General features: G+C 58.1%; 2 protein-coding genes across 6 annotated transcripts; both read right to left on the bottom strand.

Moving 5' to 3' along the window:
• Nucleotides 1–1342: 1342 nt before the first annotated feature.
• On the bottom strand, nt 1343–2713 carry PHPT1 (phosphohistidine phosphatase 1). Its single transcript, XM_039344954.1, has 3 exons — nt 2510–2713; nt 2197–2321; nt 1343–1609 (listed from the first exon to the last, which is right to left on the bottom strand). The coding sequence occupies exons 1-3, from the start codon at nt 2652–2654 to the stop codon at nt 1517–1519; spliced, it is 363 nt and encodes a 120-aa protein (XP_039200888.1). The 5' UTR covers nt 2655–2713; the 3' UTR covers nt 1343–1516.
• Nucleotides 2714–3331: 618 nt separating this feature from the next.
• Nucleotides 3332–13449, bottom strand: AJM1 (apical junction component 1 homolog). Of its 5 annotated transcripts, none has more exons than XM_039344876.1 (5): nt 11022–13449; nt 10578–10707; nt 10213–10350; nt 9114–9219; nt 3332–8630 (listed from the first exon to the last, which is right to left on the bottom strand). In XM_039344876.1, exon 5 carries the CDS (start codon nt 8564–8566, stop codon nt 5351–5353), a length of 3216 nt encoding a protein of 1071 aa, XP_039200810.1. In that variant the 5' UTR covers nt 8567–8630; nt 9114–9219; nt 10213–10350; nt 10578–10707; nt 11022–13449; the 3' UTR covers nt 3332–5350. The 5 variants fall into 5 exon arrangements, with proteins under 5 accessions (XP_039200810.1, XP_039200809.1, XP_039200807.1 ...); XM_039344875.1 differs by lacking the exon at nt 9114–9219 and adding an exon at nt 8917–8991; XM_039344873.1 differs by lacking the exon at nt 9114–9219 and having other exon boundaries at nt 11022–12175; nt 13204–13449.
• Nucleotides 13450–13533: the final 84 nt, after the last annotated feature.

Raw genomic sequence — 13533 nt, 5'->3', positions numbered from 1 at the left:
CATTTGTGGGGCAATAAAAGCAAAGAACGGCAGCTGCGTGCCAATCTAGCAAGCGCACCGACACCCTTGTGCCCCTGCGCCACCAAGTCCCAGCTTCCTTTCCTTGCTAGGGTCAAGAGCATTTGATCACTGGCTGCTTCTACCAGCCTTTTATTTTAATAGGGCAGAGGAGGTGGCATCAAACATTGGACCCTTTCTGGTCTAACTTCAGGTCTGGCTTGGGGATGACAGCCTTGGTTGCTGCCTGCCTCAGGAATAGGAGAAGACTCTTCAGGCCAGCCTCTCTGGTGAATCCCTGGCTGGAACAAGACCTCTGGGCAACACTGGAGGAGGGCATGTTTTTCAGTCCCCCTCGAGAAGGGGCTGCTGAGAGACTCTTCCTCAGCCCACAGTGCTCTTCCTCCAGACTCTTGCTATCCCTTGGGACTTCTAACATCTCTGCAAGGCTACCTGGGAAGCGTCTTATTTTTTATTGTTTGCCGTAGAAAGCGCTGCTATTAAAGAGCAAGGCAGCTGTTTGGACGGGAAAGAACGAGGGACTCCGGTCACCTTGCTATCAAGTAGGAATGTGAGTATCTGTCTCCAGTTCAGTCACAAGTCACGTACTCTTTTATTTAAATACACCCCAAGAGCCAGACTGCGACAGATTACAAAACCTTGTTTCCAAGAAAGTGAGGTTTCACAAGAGCTTGTTGCTCTCACATGCAAGAAATTCAACCTCATTTCCGCGAAGCTGCCCTTGGACTTCGTGCAATAATCTCCAGGAAAGATCTTGCAGACTCGCACGCTGTCCAGAAATCTCATCTGCAGGTCATAGCAGGATGAGCCAAAGCATCGCTTAAGCACCAACCCGAACCGCCAAAGAAACCAAAGTTTCCATACTGGACAGGAGCGTACAGAGAAAAAACCCTCCTCAGCATGCAGTTTGGATCAGGCCAGGTTATTTCCCTTTCTTGCAGTTTCTCACAACTTTCCAGATTAGAAAATGTTACAAGTGCTCTGATTTCCAGGAAAAAAAAAACCTACTGGCTACTTATCAAGAAAACAAAGCAACTTAAACTGCAAGCGGCCTTGGGAACATTGCTGCTTTGGGTACACATGAAGCAGAAGCAGAAGCATTGCGGCAGGCAGATGAAGACAATATTTGTGAGTTTGCATTCTAAATAGTGCCGGTGTCCATGCTTATTTCAGCTGCTTTGGCTGGGCTCAGCTGCTTCCTCTGCGTTTTTCCCAGTCTGCACAGACGTAAAACTATCTTCCTCCCTTCACCGCTGTTTCTCTCAGTCAAAAGACACCACAGGAAGAGAATGGATCCAGGAAGATGTGCGAGGGAACATGACACTTAAGCAGCGAGCGCAATCATTTATTTCCTTCTACTAATGTACAGGCACAATAGGTTTGATCACAGGGCAGTCCACCACAGATCCAGAGGATGACAAGTTTTCAACAGGTGGCTTCCCGCATCAGTCCCGCTTGCTGCCATTCAGTCGCAAAGGTGAACGCTTAAAGGCAGAGGTCAGTATCCTTCATCAGCCCAGGTGACTTCATAATCGGGGTACCTGGTTTTCAGCTTCTCTGTGGCAATGGCATGTTTTGCTCGGCCAAAACCCTGCAAAAAGCATGGCCACCATTACTACTTGCACACAGGATGATGCCTTGTAAGATACCAGAGGCAAGGCAGGCTAGTCTCTTTGGCAAATTAAGCCAGCGAAGGAGCAGCAGAGTTGAAATCCCAGCTCTGCTCTACCAGGACGCGTCTCTGAATCCTTTTTACAGCATCCTCCAGAGGAAGGGATTTCCCCCAGGCAGGGGGATCTTACAGGGCCGCCAGGCCTTCTCTACCCAGGCTGTCCCTCAGAAGGGATGCTTCCTCCAAGAAAAGTAATCCCGTATCAGTTGGCTTTAGGATCTTCTTCCTATTTGCCCTAAATCCGGTGGCGAGGGGCAAAGGCAGAAACGGGATGGAGATGGTCTTTGAGGGGAATGCTGGGGAAGTGACGGAGCTCAAAGGACCCAGAAAGCAAATCCTGCTCAGAGAAGACTCGGCAGGACCCAAAACTCCCCGAAGAGAGACCAGATCTGGTCAGAGATCACCGACTTCTCTGCTTGGAGACAGGGAGAGACTGGGTGGCCCCGGGGGAGCCCCCAGCTCTGGGCTGCGCTGGCGGGCAGCCAGACGGTCCGCGGGGTCCTTACCACGGAGTAGCCGTAGACGTGGATCTTCTTGGCCCCGCTCCGGTGGGAGATCCGGCCGCCCCCCAGGCACCGGCACCGGAAGCCCCGCTGCGCCAGCTCCTCGCTCGCTCGCTCGAAGAGGTCGGCTGGGGAGGGCAAGGAGGAGAGGTCGGCGAGCCCGGAGGCCCCCCGCGCCCACCCCGCTCGTGGGGGCGCCCGCGGTTGCCGGGGAACGGAGCCCCGCCCCAGAGCCCGCCCTCCCCGGATCCTCTCCCAATGGCAGCGACCGGGCTGCCGGCAGCCAGAGGAGGGCCCGCCCGCCGGGCGCACCTACCGTGGTATTCGGCCCAGGCATGTCCGCGGACGATGTCCTTGCCCGGCCCCGCTCCCGCGGGCTTCACGTGTATCAAAACGTACTTGAAGACGCCGTCCGAGTCGATGAGCGCGTCAGGGACGCCGGCCAGGTCTCCGTCCGCCATCTCCGCGCCCGCTTGGGAGCTTCTGCGCGCGCATTTGCCGACGCACCCCCTCGAGGCGCAGCGGTCGCGACTGTTCGCCCAATGAGAAACCACGACGAGGCTGATGTAGCGGCCAATCGAAGTACCGCAGAAGGGAAAGGGCGGGAGAAAGCCAAACCACTGAGCATGCGCGATCCGCTCCCCTTTGGTATCGCCCGCGACCGGGCGGAAATGTCTGCTAAAGGGAAGCGAAGCGACTGTTCCTCTGAGCATATGCAGATTTCTTCGCTACCATCGGCAGAACAAATTGCCTTCACAACAGCCTCCCTTCTGCTACCTATCCTAGAAGGTGGCGCTCCGGCCCAGCAATGTATAGGGGGGGAGAACTGCCCCCCCCAGCGTACAGTACCGTGGCTGGACGAGGGTGGCGCTGTTGTCCGAGTCGATGGGAGTCGTCCCACAAGGACGCCCTCCCCAAATGGAGGAAACAGTGTATAACTGAGTCAGGATGGATCCGAAGGTCATCTAGTCGAACCCCGCAGAACTCATTGGAGCCGCCATAGAAAAGCGACACCCCGCCCCCCCGAGGCTGTTTTGGCGTGGGGCGTTCTCCGAGCAGAGACGCTGGTAGAGTCCAAGCAATGGGGGGGGGGGGAATGTCCCAGCCTCCCTCCCTCCAAAAATGCAAACACAGCACGTTCAAGTTATTGTTTATGTTTATTCAAACGGAATAGTTTGTCTCAGTTATATATATCTATGTATCTATATATTTATACGAGCGTGTCTGGGTGTATATATTTATTCATATGTTTATTTTTTTATTATCCAAACTGCAGTGTGGGAAACCAGCAGACCTGGAACAATAGTAATGTCAGAAAATGCCGAGCAAGAGAAAACCTTTCTAACTTTTCAGCCACAACCACTTCTTTCCAGCCAGTTTTTCTAGAGAGTGTTTTTGATTCCCCCACCCTATCCCACCCCACAAGCAAAATCCAAGCAAACGGATCAGCAAACTTCTCCTGGGGGGGGGGAGCTCATAAAGCTCACCAGGGAATCCTGGAGAAGGGACTTGAGGGGCCACACGGGGTAGAAGGGGGGCCTCTGGTCCTCCAGCTAGCCTGCCAGAAAGGGGGAGGGGGCTGCCTGCAGACCAAGAGCTCATTTCCCCCTTGGCAGAGGGACTTTTCTTTAGAGGAGAGCAGAAGTCTGCTTCCAGAGTGCCACTGTAGCTTACTCTGCTAAAACAGGGCATGCCTTACAGTTTAGTGCAATGGATGAAGCAGCCGCACCTTTGTCACATTGGGGCAATACCAGAGCTGAGGGATATTCCAGGCCAGCTTCCTCCTCCCTCCCTCCAGCCATTCACATTTGGGGTCCTGAGGATGCTCACACTGCAGTGAAATACACACACACACACACACATGCAGCCCTCTGTCTTCACCTGGTTCCTGAAACCCCCACCTCCCCTCGCTCTCTTGCTTACTCAATACACCCGAGAGATTTAGGAAGACGCGTTAGGAAGACGCAGTGGCCCTTGGCAGATTCCCCAGCTTTCCTCATAGGCCTGAACAAGCATGAGAATGGGGCAACCGACAGACTACTCTCTGCAAGAAAAAGGGAGGGAAGCAACCTGGTTAGAGCAGGGACCTATGCAGAGATGCTGGAAGCGGTCTCCTTCCCAAGCCACAGCGTATCTTTAATCAAATAGGTTTCTTAGGTCTCCAGACCTAACTCGGAACACAGCAGCAAGGTTTGTCCAGCGCTTCTCCAGAGGCAGAGCCTGGGAGCTCTCTTCTCCGCTCAAATCTATTCTGCGTTATACATTTTCCTTCCCCAGGCAAAAAACAATCACACAGCCCTCCCCACCCAATTCCCCATGCATACCCAACCACTTTGGGACCGAGGAGGCTCTCTTGTGTGCAGCCCTTCACTTTGCCAGGCACGAAAGACTCCTCCAGGAGCCTCAGCCAAGGGATGGGGAAGAGGCGAGCTCTTTGCCGGCTGCAGTGACCCCCTTCCCACCTTCCTGCAAGGGATGGAGCATCACCTTAGCAACCGCTCTTCCTCCTCACAGCTCCTGACCTGGATTTCCCTGCCTGGATGGGAGGAGGAGGCATCACTGGTGGGAAGTGACTCAACCTCCCCCCTCCACGCACAGTATGCCCAAGCTGACAGTCCCCCCCCTCTTGGTTTATTACAGGACAGCAGATGGAGGGGGGGGAGGAGGACAATACTGCAACCCACCCTCTGCCAAGCCCAGCTGCAAAATGGCAAGATGAAGCTGACAGGGAGAAGGATCCCCAACTAAAATGCCAGTGGCAAACTCCCCCTACCTCACTTTTATTCTCCAGGATCAATTTTTCATAATAAAGGAAATCACCCCATGAAGTAAGAACATTCTTGTCTGGAGGAATTAAGAAATAAAATGGACTGTAAGGCTGAGCATGGTTATCTTAAAAGTTGACCAACAAAGCATGGGATTCCTAAAATATCTGCTTTTCTGAAGGTGACCAGATTTGGACTCGTCTTTCAAACAATGAGAAATGCCCACGTCCAGGAAGGGCGAACAAACGGCCACCAGCGCAGGGCCACGCTCTCCCAGGGGCTCCGTCCCTTGCTGGGCCAAGTCTCGACCAGTCCTTGCTTGGAAAGAAGCGGGACAGACTAGCCACCACCTTGAGCACTGACGTCAGAGGAGGAGGGAAGGAGAGGCCGGCTCACATGAGGTCGTCCAGGAGGTTGGGACTGGCCACCCAGTCGAGGGTGCGCGGCTCGGAGGCGGCCAGGATCATGCACATGAACTGCCTGCCGGTCCTCTTGTCAATGGGGTAGATGGTGGTGGGTGTGAAGCGCTGGTTGCTCTCCACAAACGCACACAGCTGCTCGTAAACCTTCGGGAACTCGTGCCGCAGGAAGACGCCACGGATGCGCAGTTCGCGCTGGATGTTGATGAAGCAAACTTCTCGCGCTTTGCGTCCTTCCTCACCGTCCTTGTCTAGGTCGGCCGTGCCGGGAGGGGGCGTCAAGATCAGCGTCTCCATATCTCGCTCTTTCTTGAGGATCTTCTTCTCGGGGCTGGAGGACGCCAAGGCCATCTTGGCGTACTTGCGGACGGTTGGCACCTGTGCCTTGGGGGGTGGGCGGTCAGGCACCTCCTGCCCCACCGCCACGGTCACATTCAGCAGGAAACATTCCTGGGGGTCGTACTGCTGGCCCGCCTCCTGCAGCTCCTGGGCGTATTCCCCAAGGTTGTCTGAATAGCCCTCCAACTCCCGGAGCGACAGGTAAGTGGGGGACATCAGCAAGCTTTCCAGGCCAAACTGCAGGAAGTTCTCGGCGGAGCCTGCACTGGGGAAGCCCAGAAAGAGCACCCCCCGGCCCCGGGACAGGAAGCCCACCTTGGCTATGCGGGAAAAGGCCTTGTGCACCTCGCCATTCTCCCGGCAGAACTGCAGCACGTGGCGGCAGGTGCTACCAATCCGCCCGTAGATGCAGCTCTCCTTGTGGGTGTCCCAGTCCTCCCGCCGGCAGTGGCGGGAACAATAGTAGGTGTAGCAGCTGTGGCAGGACTTGAAGTAGAGGCAGGCATTGAACATGGTCTCTGTGCGGCGGCACTTGGCGTTGGAGCACATCATCAGGTCGTCCTCGTCAGCACTGAGATCTGGGGAACAATCCTCCGGGCCTGTCTCCGAGGGCCTGGGGGGGCCCGGGGGCTCGGCAGAGCGGCGGCCCTGGTCCTTCCGCAGCTCGTCGTGGAAGGAGCTGCGGCCAGGCTGCTCTTTGGTGGGATGGGGCTCCACGGGTCTCCAGGGCTCCGGCTTCTTGGCAGGCAGCCCCAGCCCATCGCTGATCAACTGCCGCAGCTGATCGGCCAGGTTGCTGACCTGGCCAGGTGGGCAAACGGAAGGCGGCTTGTAGTCGATGACCAGGTCGGTGATGAGCTCGTCCAACTGTTCCAGGCTACGCTGGCAGGCGGCGCTTTCTCCGGCATGGGGCTCCGGGCCATAGGGCTGGCGTGGGACGCAGCCCCTGTCCCGGGCATCCCCCGAATCCAGTACATCCCAGCTGGCTGACCGCCTCTCACGCCTGCCAAGCCCGTTGTTGGCTCGGATGTCGTTGTCTGTGATAGTGATCTCTGGCGTGACGAACCAACCATGGCGCCCCCGGTCAGCGTGCATCTTCTCAATGAGGGAATTCTCCGAGAGGGAAAGGGCAGCGTAACGCTTGGGAGAGCTGGACAGGTTCACCACCACTGGCTGACGCCGGTCATCAGGGGAGAAAGCACGATGCGGGTCGCGCGACAGCAGGTTCTCGTAGCTACGGCCACGCAGCAGCTGGTCTTCCCGGCGCACGTGAGGGGTCAAAATATTGTCCCAGGATCTGGAGTAGTGCCTGGTGTCCATGCCAAGCCGGGGAGGACCGACGCTATAGCTGGCGTGCCACGACGACAGCATGGCTTGGGAGGCAGGCTGATGAGCTGGAAAGCGGGCCATCTGCCAAGTTGGGTAGGGCACCGTCCCCCTTTCGGAGCAGTACCAGTCGTTAAACTGCACTGAGGGAGCCACACGGGAATGGGGGTAAGTGCGAGACAGGGCTTCCCGCTCGTGGTATTTCCCATAGTCTTCTGTATAGAAGATGCGTGGGTTGGCCCTCAAGGCGGGGTAAGGCCTGGGGTCTTCAGGGTAAACCGCTTTTGCGGGAAGGGTCCTGGGAGTGTAAAGGCGTGGGTCGTCCCCATAGTAAGCCTGAGCAGGGGCCTCCTGAATGGGAAAAGGAGTCCTGTTTTCCTCCACAAAAAAGGTTCTCGCCGGAAGAGGGTAAAAGCCCCCTGGGGGAGGCTCTTCTGCATAAAAGGTTTGGGGCGGGAGGACCTGGCCCCCGTAAGAAGGAGGGTAGGACTTGTAGCTGCCCGGCTCCTCCGTGTAGAAGAACTTTGGGGGCACGTAGGGGATGTAAGGAAGGCAGCCACTTTCAGGCACAGCAGGACCTCCGTCACAAAATTCAGGGGGGTAAGGGGCCAGCCCTCGCTGTTCCCCACTATAAGTATCACTGGGCGTGGGAGTGCGAGACATGGGCACTTGCCTGCTGCTGGGCACGGTCAAGCTATGGGGCGTGCCTGGAGGTCGAGGCCAGGGCAGGAGAGCCTCACCATGGCCATGTGACCCCTTGGCACTGCGAGCTGCATGCAGTACAGCAGCCTCATCTGGCTTAATGTCCACCCGACGCTTGACATGCACGCTGGGCGGTGGGGGCCTGGGGGCCAGGGCAGCCTCTTCAGGGCAGTTTGCTCCCGTGACACAGAGAGGCGAAATGCGGCTGCCGCCGGCCCGCTGAGGCTGCAGCTTGATGGGGTGCACCTCGCTCATCAAGGCTTTCATGGAGGCGTAGCTGCTCTCCCGGCGAGGGGACGCTTCTGCCCGCTGGGGCTCTCGGGACACTCGATGGACTTCCCGTCCTCTCCTGGCTGGGGCTGGTGGGGAGCCCGAAGACATAGGGACACCCACAGGAGTGAAGGTGGATTTGACGCGGGGCGCGCTCTTGGATCGGGGCCGCCTCTTGGGCTCGGCTCGGGAAGCCAGTTCCTTTGGCACCTCCTTCCCCTGGGAAATGTAGTTTTCCTGCAGAGCAGCCCGGAGAGACACCCTCTTGCCAACGGGAGCCGAGGAGGGCTCTGGCGTGGGGGGCCGCCGGGGATGCCGCTCCATGACGGGAGCCACAGGCGGTGGGTCGTCGAGAGACTCCAGGAAATCGAAGCTGCGACAGTGTCTCTTGTTGAAGTGTTGGGCAGGCTGGTTCTCCAGGGACGAAGACATGGAGGAATCACATCGCCAGGTGGGCTGGCAGAAGGCAGAGCAGGTGGAGCCCACGGAGGCCACGGGGACGTCCTGATACACGGCAGACACCAGGACGTCAGGTGGGTCTGTTCGGGTCATCTTAGAATCAGCGTCCTGCTCCTCTCCAGCCCTCCTCAGATCATCTCAGTGAAGGCACCCAGGCCTGGAAAAAGGGAGCAAAAAGGCCCTCAGCAGGGAGACTGAGCACAGCCCCCATCGGGGATCAGAGGCAGCCCAAGGACCGCTCTCAGGAGTCCCATCGTGGCTGCTTTCAGGGTAGATGACTTGTTGGAGGGGATAATGAGGGCTGGGATCATAGCCAGTTATGGCTGATTCACAAGCTACAGCTCTGCAAGCCAAAGCTTGGTGTGACAGGTGAAGGAGCTCCCCCTCCCCTCGGCTCACGTTCTCATCAGGCCAAACGCTTCCTGATGCACTGGCAACCTTACCCTGCACGGGCCGCTCTCTGGCCAGAGCCGGACTGGGAAAGCCTAAAAAGTGGCTGGCATTTTCGCTAATGTTCACTAGGGAGCAGACACAGAAATACAAGCAGGTCTCACTCCTAGACCATGGTTACCATGGTTTCTCCTTTCTCTCTCTCCCATACACACATACACACACAACACACACACACACACACACACCCCTCTTTTGGGAAGCAATGCACGCTGGGAAATTCCAATGAAGGCCGGGCCAGGAGGAAGAGAAGCTTGGCTGGTTCAGACAGAGACTAAGATCAGCCTCTGGCATCCCTGCGATCAAACAGGGAGGACAGAAAAGGGGGGGAGCAATCTATTTTTACTCCCCTCCTCACTGCCGAGCTATGAAAAGAGAAGGTCCCTGGATCAAAGAACCTGCCTGTTCCCCATCAGCACTGAATCCCAGGGAAACGGAGCGAGGGGCGGGGGAGGCAGGAGATCTCCTTCCACGTGACTCAGAAACCCCCCACTGGACACCCCCTCCCACAGTAGGGCTTTCATCCCCTGCAGCCTTGCCAAACCGCCCCCTTCCTTTCCTATTTCCCCCATCCCTTTCACAGGGTCTGCATTTTCTGCAAATCCTTTCCCTTTCTCCAATCCATTTTGGCAAAAGCCAAGGCAGAAAGGGGATTTCAACTCTCGGTCTCTGAGTCGCCCATTGACGAGGAGGGAGGGCGCCATCCCAAGCTCCTCCAGGCCAGAACATCCCTGGGAACTCCGGAACCGAAGCATGACACGGATGCTGCCATCAGCTGGCACTCCAAGCAGCAGGGCAGTGCCAGCTACCCTGTTGCCAGGCAACCCTCCTTGCCTTCCGCCCTTTGCCCAGGTGCCTTTCCTGCCAGGTCTGGCGTCCTGGCGCTCGTCCCCTGGAAGTCGGCTCTCCTGGTGCAGGAGCCACAAGGCCAAGAGCGCCTCTCACTCTGCTGACCCTTCCCCCACAACCATCCTCCCTGCACAGCTGTCTCCCCACAGCGCTGCCAGGTGGGCCTGCGCCACCATTCCCCTCTCGGTGGAGGTCGGAGGAACGGAGTTCCCCAACTGGGAACATGTCAGCCCAGACCTCACCGCGGCCATTCTGATTCGGCCAGCCTCAGCAGGCGCAACCCAGAAGCCTGTTTACTTCGTCCTCCTCTAGTGTCCCTGCACCCAACAGACCATGTGCAAAGGGCCGGGTGGGGAGGGAGACCAGGTGGGGTTCAGCTCACCCACCTGGGGTTCCCTCATCTGAATTTCACCATGCCCCCCCCCACCCCGGTTACATACTCTGCCTCGCAGCTTGGGGAGGAAACGCACTCTGCACATGTCTAGAAGCGTGTCTCTCTCTCTCCCCCTCCCACAACTCAGCTTTCTCGGCAGGAGATTCTGCTGGAACAAAGCTCTCGCTCTGCATCAAAAAGCCTCCTGAAGGAAGAAGAGGGATGAGCAGAAAGGGTTAAGAGCAGCAGCATCAGATGCCTTCACCAGACTTCTCCCCCCTCGGCTGCCGCTGCCTGCCTTCCACCGGGATGGCTCTGCAGGTGACGGAGAGGCAACCCAAGGGGCCTGGCCATCTGGAGGGCATCGGGCAGGGCCACAAACGCCCCCCCATCTCCCCCACCTCCCCATCCAGGCCAACCCTGTCTACCCACCTGAGCGAGGCAGAGGGGGCGCTGGCCTAGGAAGGGATGCCCCTCTTCATGCCCAGAGGGCTGCTGGGTCCAGATGATGCCAGCACTTGGAAAGGGATGGGGGGGGCTCCCTCTTCAGAAGACGTCATGGCTGGCGGATGGATAGCAGTTCAGCAGGGGGAGGGGGCAGGAAGCTGCCCCCAGAGGAAAGAGGCACAGCATCCTCCAGCCCGGAACTCCTCCGCTGCTCCTTGGCTTGGCGGGGCAGGGGGAGTCCCCTCCCAGCTGCAGCTGGAGACGCACCGAACTCCCCATTTCAGGGAGCAGGACTTTGCCTAGCATGCCGTCCCCTGCCCTAGCATGCCGTCCCCTGCCCCCACCTAGCATGCCTAGCATCCCTAGCATGCCGTCCCCTGCCCCCACCTCCCCACTGCCCCCCTCTGCCGCAAGCTCCGGCCTCCTCACCTCACCTCGCCTGGACACCCGCAGCAGAGGCTCCGGCACCTGCTTGGCGGCCGGCACAGACCCCTCCTGGGCTCCACAGCGCCCCCAGCGGGCACTGGCAGCCCTTAAAGGGGACGCGTCCAGCGCAGAGCAGGAGGCAGGAATCCACCAGGAACATCTGGCCAACGTCACAGGGCAGAGGAAGGGGAGTTGACCTGCAGCTTTCCAGAGGACCCACCTGAGAGGCACGGTGCTTGCCCCCCTCCCAACCCCCTTCGCTGAATTTGCTTTGGGAGAGGGAGGCTCTCTCTTTCCCAGCCAATCAGAGGAGAGGGCCTTCCAGCCAAGTCTCTTCTTTCCCACCACCCGTGGGGCTGGGGAGAACTGGAAGACTTTCCCCCATCCCTGGTCTGCAGGTGCAGCAGGAAGACGGCCTCTGAGAGCAGTCAGAATGCCAGGGATGTCTTCTCGCTGGGCGGATTCCTCTTGGGACCCCCTGCCCTGGGCAAAGCCGCCCCAGTTCTACTCCCCTCATCTTAGGAAAGGGGTCCGGGAAGGCTGCCCAGCCTGCCCTCCATTAATCACGGGCCCTCTTTTCCTTGGCCAGACTCCTCCTTGGCCTGCAGCAGCAACTCTCCCTGCTTGTCCCAGCCCCCCCTCCCCCAAATCAGAGGGCAACCTGTGGTCCCCACACCCAGTAGAAGGAAGGCTGTTTGGACAGCTTGGCCAGAAGCCGGCCACGTCTTGCTCAGGGTGACGTTGCCAGGAAGAGGGCGGGCAGGGAGTGCCCTTCTCACCTGCAGCCAGGTGGGCTAAAGGTCTGGGGCCAGGAAAGGCCGGCCAGCCAAGCTCCAGAAAGGGAAGCCTGAAGTCTACTCTGCCTCTTCTCTTCCATCTAGCGTTCGCCTTCTTGGATCAACCACGTTAACAGGACACGACAGGACAGCTTGCCCATTTGTGCCAACTGGCATTCATGCTATACTGCTCCTGAATGTGGAGGCTCCATGGGCTCTCATGGCTACAGAAGGGGCTCCCCAACATGGGTCATGCTGCGAGAGGCAGAGGCTCTGTAGCACTGGGCATCCTGCCCTCCGGTGGGCTCTCTGTGGGGACGGGTCAGCACCCCACTGCCTCTAAGCTCGCCACATACCAGGACCGGTTGGCACACGCCAAATCTGTCAAAAAGCAAATTCATCATAAATATCCCTCTTCTTTGTGGGTCTTCAGTCCCTGAGCAGCTGCCCTGAGGACGCCCCTTCAGACCCTGCCGCCCACGGCCCCTTTAGGAACAGGGGCATCCCGAGTCGTCCACTCCCCCCCCCCCCCGGCAGCCTATTCGGGAAGAAGGATGAAGCTTCCAAGGAAAACTATTCTATCTTCAGCAAGAAAGGGATGGCAATGGCTTGATGTGCTTGGACAAAAAAAAAAAACAAAAAACCCCAGCAGTTTAAGATGGCCGCAGGGGCCACCACACCAGCTCAGGTTAGGATTGCCGCGTTCCACTGGCAGGCGGTGTCTTTGACATCCAGCCGACTCCTGGGCTTCCGCTTCCGCTTCCGGGCTGGGACTTGCAGGGCACCCATGAATCTTCACCCTCACAAGCTGGGCGTCAGTTCCAGGCTGGTCTTTCTTAGCTACCAAAAAATACCTGCTCCGGGTGGCCACACGATCCTACTGTCCCACCTTGTTGCTGTTTGACCTGCCAGCCATTAAAAAGCACAAGGACGTGCCTGTCCAGCCATCTGGCTCCCCACTTTTCAGTCTGGGGGTTGGATCAGGATGGCTTGGGGGGGCACAAGAGGCGGCAGAGAAAAGCTCTGGGCGCCAGCTGGCCACTTTGGCCTCTGGCTTCTCATCAAGCTGGGATCCCTCTGAGGCTGACTTGCTGGGGGGGTCGGGGGGGGCTGAGTGGGAAGGATTCACCTGGGTGGAATTAGGTGGCAGGGATGGCAGGAATTAGCAGTTTCCCCAAAGGATTCACACCCAGGCCACGAAGGGGCTCAGCTTCTCTGCGGGTGACAAGGTTGGGAAGAATCCCCCAACCCTCTTCCTTCCCCCGTCCTCCTGGGGACCAGAGCATCCTCTTCTGCCTGGCAGGTTACCACAGCAACGCCAGTGGTGGTGGGTGGCAGCATGGGATGGCGAGGGAAGCCTGGAGCTCAGTAACTTAATCGACAACAGAAAGACGCGTGGGGTCACTCACCCTTCCTGTACAAAATACAAAGGCTAGCTCTGCTGGACACCTGGAGAAAGGCCAGGAACAAGGCCTGGGAGGGGGGGGGAACCATCTGCAAAAGAGGGGCACTTTTTAAAATTACACAAAAGAACACAAACTGCGATTAAAAGAACTGTAATAAAAGCTGGTGAAGCCGCCAGTTTTCCCCCAAGGGCGCCAAGGAGGAGGCGCCTGGGGGGGGGGGGGGCTGAGGAAAGAGCAAGGGAGGAGCAGGCCAGGCCCAGCCCTTTCCCAACCAGGCAGGAGCTGCTGGGCCCAGGATGGGGTCACAAAGTGGGCGCACACACGCACAGAGAG

Source organism: Crotalus tigris, unplaced genomic scaffold, assembly GCF_016545835.1.
Source record: "Crotalus tigris isolate CLP2741 ecotype Arizona unplaced genomic scaffold, ASM1654583v1 scf7180000017940.1788314, whole genome shotgun sequence".
Classification (NCBI taxonomy): domain Eukaryota; kingdom Metazoa; phylum Chordata; class Lepidosauria; order Squamata; family Viperidae; genus Crotalus; species Crotalus tigris.
The sequence above is the reverse complement of the archived record's forward strand: the minus strand, read 5'-3'. Positions and strand labels throughout refer to the sequence as shown.